The 11,463-nt window shown below is 43.3% G+C and overlaps 1 protein-coding gene across 1 annotated transcript in view; it reads left to right on the top strand.

Annotated features, from left to right (window-relative positions):
* The window catches only part of CAPRIN2 (caprin family member 2), a 59,643-nt gene extending 49,088 nt beyond the window's left edge, over positions 1 to 10,555 (top strand). Inside the window, exons 15-19 of the mRNA XM_056845943.1 lie at positions 213 to 396; positions 1,964 to 2,149; positions 3,975 to 4,078; positions 8,354 to 8,417; positions 9,927 to 10,555. Coding sequence (XP_056701921.1) covers positions 213 to 396; positions 1,964 to 2,149; positions 3,975 to 4,078; positions 8,354 to 8,417; positions 9,927 to 10,495 — 1,107 coding nt within the window. The 3' untranslated portion in view covers positions 10,496 to 10,555. The remainder of the gene's footprint in view (positions 1 to 212; positions 397 to 1,963; positions 2,150 to 3,974; positions 4,079 to 8,353; positions 8,418 to 9,926) is intronic.
* Positions 10,556 to 11,463: the final 908 nt, after the last annotated feature.

Consider the following 11,463-nt stretch of genomic DNA (forward strand, 5'->3'; position numbering starts at 1 on the left):
CTGAAGTTGCTTGGGGGAGCGATGCCATGTGGCTAGGCAGGGCTTGCAAAGAAGGTATGAGTTGTTCTAGTGGAGGTGGTCAGGGATAAATATTCTGCTCTGTAAGAGAACAAACTGGAACGGCACACTGCAGCCAGAAGGCTTGTGATGCATAGCAGCTGTGCTTTGAGGAATTGCAGGCGCTGCTCGAATAAGTGTCTACCCTGTTGCAGGTGTTCAAAGTGAATGCGCCTCTACCACCTCGTAGGGGGCAGGATATAAAAGAGAACCCCCCACAGCCTGCAGGATATAATCAGAACTTCTCTACAGCAAGCACACAGACTCCACTCCAGTGTAAATTACAGTCTACTCAAAATGCTGAACAAACCACTTTTTCTCAAGAGTCTTTGCCAAAAGGTAAGAGGATTATGCATGAACGTTTGCAGATATGGGAAGTAAGAGACAGGCTGTCTTCACACTAATTATCTGCCTTGTGTTTAATGCTGTTGGGAAGCAGATTTTCAGCCGTGCTTCCCTACAGCATCGTGGTGCATTTGTGCACTTCCCGAGGTTTTTTCCAGTGTTTCTCAAACTTGCTTTGCTCATAGGATTTAGGCAAGATGTCAGTAAAAAAATTGGATTTTCTCACCCACATGGGAGCCATTTTCATTGACCCTGTCCCCAGGGCAAATTATAGTGCTGTGCTGGTCATCTGCAGACAGGGAAGGGGATGATTCCCTTTCAGCTGGCTTTCCAAACAGGGTGTTTGAGTCTAAGCACAATTGTGTTTACCAAAATATTCTACCTTAACTTGCATCAATCGTTGTACATAAAATACCGTATTTTTCCGTGTGTAAGACGCCCGCATGTATAAGATGACCCCTATTTTTTGAACCCAAAATTAGGGGGGGGAAGGAGTCGTCTTATACATGGGGGCGTCTTGGAAAAATACGGGCAGGGAAGAAGCCTTCCCATGGGCCCCGCTCGCTTCCCATGCACCCGGCTCTCTTCTCCGCCCATCAGCTGATGGCTGGAGAAGAGAGCAGGGCCCATGGGAAGCTGTCTCATGGCCCCCACTCTCTTCCCTGCCCGTAATATTCCGTGTATAAGATGACCCTCCAATTTTTAAGTAAACTTTTAAAGAAAAAAACATTGTCTTATACACGGAAAAATACAGTAAGCGGTGCTAGTCTCTGTATTTCCCCCTTGGGGACTACAAAGGGAGACCGAGAACTGAGAGAAAGTGCTCTAGCTATTGAAGGAATCTCCTGTAGGCCTGAAGAATGAGGCTAAAGTGTGTATTTGTGCCAGTCTGAGCACTGGCTCACTAGGTAAACTTGCACTTGAATGAACTACCTTAGCTGCTCTGAATAGGTGACCTTACTGTATCTTAAGTGCAGTTGGAAGGAGAATCACATTTCCTTTACAAGCAGCTTGTGCACGCAGTCAAGCTAGTACCGTTGCCTCCTTGTATTATAAAATGTTGTTTTAGTACTGAGGGGTGGGGAGGTAATCTATTAAAGCAGCAAAGTGTAAGGCAACCCTCTGAGCTGCAGAGCAGCATTAGTGTACAAGCGAGAAAATATTTTTTGGCTGTATGATCTGAGTTCTGATAGTTAAAACTGACAAAAGTAAAATGGGGAAAATAAGTGAATCATTTACTTTTGTTGTGGGTGGCATAATAGATGCCTCTTGGTTCCAATACATGTTTGGTTTGGCTAAAATCTATATTTAGGATAATTGTGTTAAATGTAATCACTGTTTATGTACTTTCCTTCCCTTCCTCCTCCTTCATCCAAGTAATCCCAGTAGTAGAGGGAGTGGGGATTCTCCTAGGGTGTTGGTATAAATATGGGGTGGGGAGAATCCTAAAAGATTTTAGGGTGTTCCTTCCTGCAAAAGCTTAATAAAAACTTTATGATGAATTTGATCATATGTGGTAGCTCATAGGAGATACAATTAAAAATAAACTTCTCACCTTAAGCAGCTAATTACCATTCTGAGGGAACACTTCCTGTAAGCAACGGTAGCTTCGCCTTTTATGCAGCACAGACAACGCCTTTCCCCAGACCACCTCAATCGTTCGTCACAGCCCGTGGGTCAGCCAGAGTCCCCCTCAGAGGTACAAGATCAGTTGCCAACACGTACCGCTCTCCTGGTGGCTATAAAGGTATGTCCATTTGATAAAAATCTCTCCTTTAGAAGCATCAAAACGTAGCACCATAATCGTTAAGTGAAGCACGCAGAATGGCAGCCTCATTGCTTGCGCACGGAAGGTCATTTAATATGTTAGAAGGAAATGAATCTTGGGGAAAAATCAAAGTGGGCACAGGCTGTCAGATGTTGAATTTTGGCAACACCTGGGAACACTCTTGCAATTCGTGGGTGGACGTTAGTGACCAAACATACATGGAGACGGTGCTACAAAAATGGAGATGATGTAGTGGTTGCAAGAGGGAAATTTATTTTCATGTATAGATCCTTTTCATGTATAGATCCCCAAGTAATGACTACAGGAGAATTACACAACTTTAAGGTTGACAATGAGGAAATTGAAATTGTTCAAGACTTTCTATTCCTTGGCTCCACCATCAACCAAAAGGGAGACTGCAACCAAGAAATCAGAAGGAGATTGAGACTGGGAAGGGCAGCCATGAAGGAGCTAGAAAATATTTTGAAGTGTAAGGATGTGTCATTGGCCACCAAGACTAGATTAATTCATGCCATCGTATTCCCTATTACTATGTATGGGTGTGAAAGCTGGACAGTGAAGAAAGCTGATAGGAAGAAAATAGATTACTTTGAAATGTTGGAGGAGGTGTTGGAGGAGAGTGTTACGGATTGCGTGGACTGCCAAAAAAACAAATCAGTGGGTTATAGATCAAATCAAGCCTGAACTGACCCTAGAAGCTAAAATGACTAAACTGTGGCTATCGTATTTTGGTCACGCCATGAGACGGCAAGAGTCACTGGAAAAGACAGTCATGCTAGGAAAAATTGAGGGCAGCAGGAAAAGAGGAAGTCCCAACAAGAGATGGATGGACTCAATAAAGGAAGCCACAGCCTTCAATTTGCAAGATCTGAGCAAGGCTGTCAAAGATAGGACATTTTGGAGGACTTTCATTCATAGGGTCGCCATGAGTCGGAAGTGACTTGACAGCACTTAACACACACACATAGAGCCTTGTGGGCTTTGAGTAACTTGCTTCTGACCAAGAGCAATTACAAAAGATGCCTGGAGCGAGAAAGAGGTTCCTTATTGTGTAGCTCTTAAACACTTGTACTGGATAAATCTCCTCTAGATATGAACATTTTGCAACATCCTGGTCATGAGCCCACATCTTAACCTGAACAGTCGCCATAGCTGGGCAATAGCTGGTGTTCTGATTTATTTACTCTATTTATATTCCGCCTTTCTTACTCAGAATCAAAGCAGATTACACAGGGTAAGTTGGTCACAGAGCCAGTGTGGTGTAGCGGTTAAGAGTGTCGAATTAGTACCTAGGAGACCCGGGTTCAAATCCCCACTCGATGCCATGGAAGCTCGCTGGGTGACCTTGGGCCAATCACACACTCTCATCCTAACTCACCTCACAGGGTTGTTGTGAGGATAAAATGGAGGAGAGGAGAATGATATAAGCCGCCTTGAGTCCCCATTGAGAGAAAGGTGAGGTACAAATAAAAAAAATAATAGTTCATATGAGGAGACATCTAATTACATGAGGAGAAATCTAATGAGCAGTGTTCTAGGACTAGGATTGCTGAAATCTGAATGAGCATAGCGCATTAGACACAATACAAAGTATGGCTATAGTGAAGAAAAATGATATTGATCAGTGTAATATCAGCAAGGTGGAAGTTCCTGCAGTTTATCAGCATGCCCCGAGGTGACCGGAGCAAATTATGTCAATACTAAGTCCATAGATTTGGATCTTAAATCAAAATCTTAATCTGGTAAAGTAAAATTACTTTTACTGCTTCATCTTCTATTCCAGCAAGTTTTGAAGCCTACAGGGGATCCCCTTCAGTGTCTAATGGCAGCTATGGCCAGTTGCAGCTTTCTGGCAGAGATTATCCTGGTGTGCAATATCCTCAGAGGGTAAGGACGTTCACTGCAAGTCTTTCTTTTTGCAGACTCGCATCTTTGATCCTGTAGTGTTCGGCTTTTCCCATCGCAACACTTAGAAAGATTATGAGCTTAGAATTCTCCAAAGCTCTGCTTTTGAAACAATTCGCAGCTTCATTACAATCCTTGCTTTACCATACCAGAAAAAGTTACCACCTTTTCCAACTTTTGATAATACAATACCGTCTTTCGGACCATGAGTCCTGTTTTTTTTTCTTATTCACGTAATCAGTAATTGACCAAACACCTATTTGAATCTATCTTTTATTGATAAAAGAAGATATTCTTTCTCGGCTCAGAGGGACAAAGGGCATCTTCATGATGGGTGTTTCCTTTTCCTCTTAGCTCGGGAGGCAGGATTTAATATTTAAATTTTCCCCCCTGGCTCCTGAGGGTAAACGCCCCCTTAAGGCCATTTTTTCCTGCCTTGATCGGGAGAGCAGCCTTTCGTAGCTCTCAGCTGCAAAAAATCCCACGAGGCTTCAGCCTTAGCAATTAAGTCATCAGTGACTTCAGCACTGGTCTCCAGAGCTGCAATAATATGGGCTAGAAAATTAACACAGCTCATTCCACAGGAGGAAAAACAAGCCTGTGAGGGAGTGTCCAGACTTTTAAGAGCAGTATCTTTCCTTGCTGACTCCACGTTAGACACTATGACTTACGCAGCCAGAGCCATGGCAACCTCAGCAGCCACTAGGAGAGCCCTGTGGTTACGCCCATGGCAAGCGACACATAGGTCAAAATCTGTTTTGATGGGTTTCCCCTATCAAGGGAAAAGACTCTTTGGAGACAGATTAGACCCCATACTGGTGGAAACTAAAGATAAAAAGAAAGCATTACCCAAGAGTCTCCAAAAAGAATTCAAACACAACTCAGGGTACACTCCATTTCGGACTTACCACACACTACAAAGATTTAGACCAGACCAGCGTAGAGGCCAATGGAACCAGAACCGTAACTCCTTTCGTAGAGGAGGAAGGTTTAATAGAGGAGCCAAATTCCACTCATTCCAGGGCGACAAAGGGAATAAGCCCAGTCGCCAAGCAAAACAATGACGCTACACTACAACCTGTGGGAGGACGACTAAAAAATTATCAGACTCAATGGTTAGCATCACACCCAGACCAATGGGTACTCAATATAATAACACAGGGCTACCAAATAGAATTCTCCCACATTCCAGCAAACAGACTGGTTACTTCACCAACATCCAAGAACAAGGACAAACTTCAGAGAACCTCTCAAGCAATACAACATCTGCTGGACATAGCGGCGATAGAGACAGTGCCTCTGTCGGAGCACTCATTGGGAATCTATTCAGTATTCTTCACCGTTCCCAAGAAAGACGGAGGATGGAGAGCCATCCTAGATCTGAAGTTTCTGAACAGATTTATCCCACTGAGACGTTTCCGAATGGAGACACTAAAATCAATCACCGAGGCACTAAGGCCAGGGACTTTTTAACGTCCATAGATCTTACCGAGGCTTATCTACATATCCTCATACATCCACAACACCGCCGATACCTGAGGTTCCTATACCAAGGATCACATTACCAATTCAGGGCCCTCCCCTTCGGGTTAACTTCAGCCCCAAGGGTATTCACCAAAGTACTAGTTACTCTGGTAGCACAACTACGCATAGAGGGAATAAGAATACACCCGTATTTAGACGACATACTGATATGTGCAAATTCAAGACAACAAAGCGCTCTACACACACAATTAGTGATAGAAAAATTGGCAACACACGGATTCCTTATCAATTACAAAAAGAGCAAATTGAACCCCACTCAACGACTAGCACACCTAGGGGCAGAAATAGACACTCAGCAGAATACACTTTTTCTCACAAGAGAAAAAATCAACCTCATCTCGTCCCTAGCCCAAAAGATCTACACTATCAGATCATCAAAACTAATGACCCTTGCCAAGTTGCAGGGTCATATGGTGGCTTGCATCCCCACTGTCCAATGGGCTCGACTCCATGCGAGACCATTACAATGGCTTCTCAGGCCCTACCAACAAGATATACAAAAGAAAAGAGATATCAACATCCTTCTCTCCAAAGAAGCCAAGAACAGCCTAATATGGTGGTCACACCAAAACAACCTATCAAAGGGCCTCAGATACATCCTCCCTATTCCGGAACAGATTTACACCGATGCTTGCACAACAGGTTGGGGGGCGACATTCCACACACACATAGCCCAAGGCACCTGGTCGCCCCAGGAACAAAAATTACACATAAACGCCTTGGAGATCAGAGCAATCTACAGAGCCCTGCAGAGCTTCAAACAACAAGCTCAAGGAAAGAATATACTGATCAGAACAGACAATGTAGCCGCCAAGGCACATTTAAACAAACAGGGGGGATCCAGATCATCACTTCTTCACAAGGAAGTGTTACCAATTCTTCAGTGGGCAGAGTCCAATCTAACATCAATTTTGGCAGAGCACATACAGGGAGTAACCAATGTACAGGCAGATTGGCTCAGCAGGGAGACTCTCAGCGAGACGGAATGGTCTCTACACCCAGACATATTCCACCTTATAACACAGAGATTTGGAACACCAATAGTAGACCTATTTGCAAGCAGCTCAAACCACCAGCTTCCTCGTTATTTTTCCAGGTACAAACAACCAGGGGCGGAACAGACGGATGCATTGACAGCACCCTGGCCCAAGGGAATGCTATATGCCTTCCCACCCCTTCCACTCATTCCAAGAGTACTAAGGAGGATTCAAACATTGAAAGCACATGTCTTATTCATAGCACCGTATTGGCCCAGGCGCCCATGGTTCCCCACATTAATACAAATGTCACGCAACAATCTCTGGAGACTTCCAGACACTCCGGACCTACTGATACAGGGACCAGTTCGTCATCCCGAACCAGAATGGTTCAAAATGACCGCTTGGGTATTGAAAGGGGAAGATTGCACAGATTAGGTTACACTGAGGACATAATTAACACCATTCAGGCCGCACCATTCTGAGCAGAAGAAGCCTTCACGGTAAGTAGCCAAGGCTCTTTTTATTAAGCAAGATAGTGTACAGTAAAGAAGTGAAATAATTGATCCTACACAAAATGTGGTCATACAGGCGAGTATGATTAAAGTTCCTAACATTATTCTAATACTTATAAAAATTAGGTACAACAATTAAAACAGATCAGATTTCAGTCTCTTGTCTATTGCTCTTAAGGATTATAAAATAAACCGTGTCTTACCAATCGTGGATTTCTTCAATCTCTGCCTTCTGAGCCTCAGTTCAAGGAAATCTGATTTGCTGTTCACAACCATGTGTATTTATAGAGAAAATCCATCTATCTGATCAATCTCTAAAGTTGATTAACACAATCATGTTACTATTTCTAAGTATCTAACTGGCTATTGTAATAAGCAATACCAGCAGAAACTCATTACTTGCTCAGCAAAAATACTTTCTCAGGCCTAACAGCTGCAAAACAAAGGATGACCTAACCTAGCAGGTGTACAATCTCCTTATACTAGGGATGAAATTATTACTACCGTGACAGTCCCAGATCAGAAGTCAGGAGCAAGCACTGATTTGCGAACAATTGGAGATGAACATTGTTTCACGATTTAGCCCATTGCCTTGAGAGTGGTGTGCTGTAATGGTTGATCTAGGGACAAATCTTAATTTCCTGTTGCACCCCAGTTATACAGACATTACTGATGGGCCCCTCAGATATATTGAGTTGAAACTTGTGTGCGGTTTTTCTGGCACCAAGCTTCCAATCTGATGTTGGCAAAACTGGACTCCTTTGGAGGTGACTTGCTCTGTATTCAGAAATATACTCTCCGTGTTGGTTTCCTAAAGAGCTCACTGTGGTTCTAAGCCCACGGGATCAAGCGCTTCCACTGAAATGGGGCTCAAGCGAATGAGTGCCAGAGGCATGTAGTAGAATGACTTAACAGGCATCAGCTGTACCCCCATATAGGCACGCCAATCAAACATTCATGTTGCTGCTCAGTTCTTTGCTCCTTATTCCACTATGGAGAAGGAAGTATTGGGAGGCTGCCTGTGTAGGTCTCAACATCCATTCAGTGCAATATATTCGTTTTAAGCATAGGAAAGAGGAGGATCAGCCCATGTTTCTCTTACTGTTTTGAAACCTGTTGACTCTCAAAATCTATGAACCAGGGCTTAATCTAAAGCTTGGTGGAAGAAGATTTTCAGGTGGTTGTACTTGCTGAACAGGAACAAATGTTTCTCTTCCTAGGATATGAATTACCAACAGAATTATAAGCGAGGAGGCATTAATAATGGGCGAGCAAACTCAAGAGGTAAGGCTTTGGTAACGCTTTAAAATACAATGCAGTATTAGATGCCGTGTGTTGAGATGCAGAAAGTCTTTGGGCTGCATCTGCTCGGATACACTTCCTCCACACCTGCTCTGTGTGTGCTCGAGATAAACAGGCTGCAGCAGGTTGTATATATATTTTTCCAATTTCTGCAAATAGTAGACAGACATATGATTTGCAGCTGATGGAAACATCCACTAGGGGGAGTCTCCCTCTCGGGTTTTTGTCCTTCCTTGGCTGAGGAGAGGAGGCTTCCCAAATCTTTCTCGATTTGTGGGCACAGAAGCCTTTTATTTTATTTTTTAGTGGAGAGTCAAAAGCTAGCAACAAGTGCAGCGAGTTGTTCCATAGAAGGATTAAAGGCAGAGCCTGCTAAGAAGCCCCTGTTGTGCCATTCTTGGGACAGCTACCCAGAATTGTCCAGAGGGAACTCCCTGCTACAGTCACATACTCCTCAGTGCAGTAGGAGACTCTGCCTTTCGGGGCTCTGCAAGCAGGAGCTCCCAGAGGGAGCTATGATTTCCCAACTAATAATGTTAAGGTAGTACCAGCTAAGTCATGTCATGTAGAAGCGCTCTGTACACTTCATAAAATCTTTATATAGCTTCTGTGTTTTAGGTTGCAGGCGAGAAACCAGACAGGAAGAGAATTGTTCAACAGGTAGAGCTCAAGGTAGAGCTCGTGGTAGAGAATACTTCAGAAGAAAGGAATTGAGGAAAGCTGAGAGAAATGGCAAAGAATCAGAGTCCGAAAGCAATCTTGTAGCTGCCAAGATGCATCAGTTCAGTTAGTGCTCATAGCGCAGTTGATATTGGTAACTTGGTTTTCTACACTAAATAAACAGACATATTTTTAAGACGTGTGTTTTCTTAGTGATAAGAACATTGCATATATTTAATTTCCTGTATTAGAAAATAACCACAGTGGGAAGTGACATGTTGCTTCTAATCTGATCTTAGAAAGTGGCCTAAATTTGCCAAGGGTGAGCTAGGGGCTCACAAAAGCATTTCTGAGAGTTAGGGGTTAGTTTATGGTACTTGAAGAGGTAGAACAGGCCATTTTCAGAGCTTAAGTATTGACCTGCAGTATTCTTGACTGATTTCTGGAAACCAGGCTGTGCCAAACTTGAAGTGACTAGTTGCAGTGTCTCATGATGTGCCTGTCAATCCATAGTCAAGGAGTTCTGTGTGTTGTGTTAATCTTCACCACATAAAAAACAGCCATTGCAAATGCATCTGAAACTCTACTGTTCTTCCAGTTTAAAGAAATGCACCAGGAATATGTAAGAACTAAGAGCAAGTCTCTAACTAGAAAGACAATGCAAGGCATCTGGCTGGTGACAATGTATGACAGAAGTACTTCTAGAAAATATCTGGAATCTCAAAGTTTGGAAAAGCTAGATTCCTAAAAAATATATATTATGGTCTCTTCCCCCCCTTCCCTTTTCAAAGGTACTTATCTAAATTAACTATTGCTCATGATCTTTGACAGCAGGATGGAGTGATTCTTCTCAGGTGAGCAGCCCAGAACGTGACAGTGAGACCTTTAACAGTGGGGACTCTGGGCAGGGTGACTCCCGCAGCATCACTCCCGTTGACATGCCCGTGACGAGCCAAGCGGCCACCATACTACCTGTTCACGTCTATCCCCTCCCGCAGCAGATGAGAGTCGCTTTTTCTGCTGCTAGAACTTCTAACTTGGCTCCCGGAACTCTAGATCAGCCCATTGTGTTCGACCTGCTGTTGAACAACCTTGGCGAAACCTTCGATATCCAACTTGGTAGATTCAATTGTCCGGTGAATGGCACCTATGTCTTCATCTTCCACATGCTGAAGTTGGCCGTGAACGTCCCCCTGTACGTGAACCTCATGAAAAACGAAGAGGTTCTAGTCTCTGCGTATGCCAATGATGGGGCTCCGGATCATGAGACTGCTAGTAACCACGCAGTCCTCCAGCTTTTTCAAGGGGACCAGATTTGGCTGCGTCTTCATAGGGGAGCCATTTACGGAAGTAGTTGGAAATACTCTACCTTCTCAGGATACCTCCTGTATCAAGACTGAATGCTGTTTACAATAAAGCTGCTTCAGACAGCGTGGAGGAAGGTGAAAGGCAGGAGACTAACTTTTTGCACTTCATACCGGTTACTTAGACACACAACTCTGAAATATGGGGGATTATGGTGTTCTGTCTTGCAATGCGAGATGGAATTGGGTAAGCACTAATGTGGCACTTTATCAGTTGTGATGTAGTCTTGATAGTAAAGCTGTGAATGTATGTTTGCACTTATCCTTGAACTGTAATATCAGCTTACTACACTACTCATAATTGGCTAGAAGTATGGGGTATTCACAATGCCTTGTGCCTAAATAAAAACAATGAATATGCCTTAGTATCGGTGTCTGTTCTGGTTGGGTATCTATGTTTGTAATGCTTGCTGCCCCTTCTTAAAAATCCCATCTTCAGCGGCCGAGTCAAGGACTGAGATTAATTTTAAAAGGTAGCTTTCTAAAAAGATGCGCAACTAAGTAGATAACTAATCTTGAATTTAAAATTTGTTCATTAATTATTTTTTGCACAGCAACTAGAAAAGCTAGTTCTAGGAATAGTTCTGGAGTGATCTGATTTATTTGAACCTCAGTCTCTTCACACAAGTTTTACAATGAGTTCCTGCTCCCAGCACATTTCACTGGCAAATGATAATGCAATTAAAATATTCTTGAAGCTAGTCTCTCCTAGTAGAGGAATCGGATCCTTATATAGTGTGGTGTTGGGTGACCTGGCAAACTCACTCAACAGGTTGGTTTTCCTGGTCCTGTTTCTTTTCTTTTTTAAATGATTTTATTCATTTTTAAAAGGGGTACAGAAAAGGAGAAAAGGGAAAAGACAGATATGGAAGTTTTGACAATTCATCTTGTGTCCTTGCCCAGCAAATCCCTTCTACATGTCTTGTTTTCCCATACAAAGTTTCTTGGGGATCAGTTTCTTCCTGGGCCTTGAAACTTGCCTCTCAAGCCCCTGGACAAGCATG

This window comes from Euleptes europaea, chromosome 3, assembly GCF_029931775.1.
Source record: "Euleptes europaea isolate rEulEur1 chromosome 3, rEulEur1.hap1, whole genome shotgun sequence".
Lineage (NCBI taxonomy): Eukaryota > Metazoa > Chordata > Lepidosauria > Squamata > Sphaerodactylidae > Euleptes > Euleptes europaea.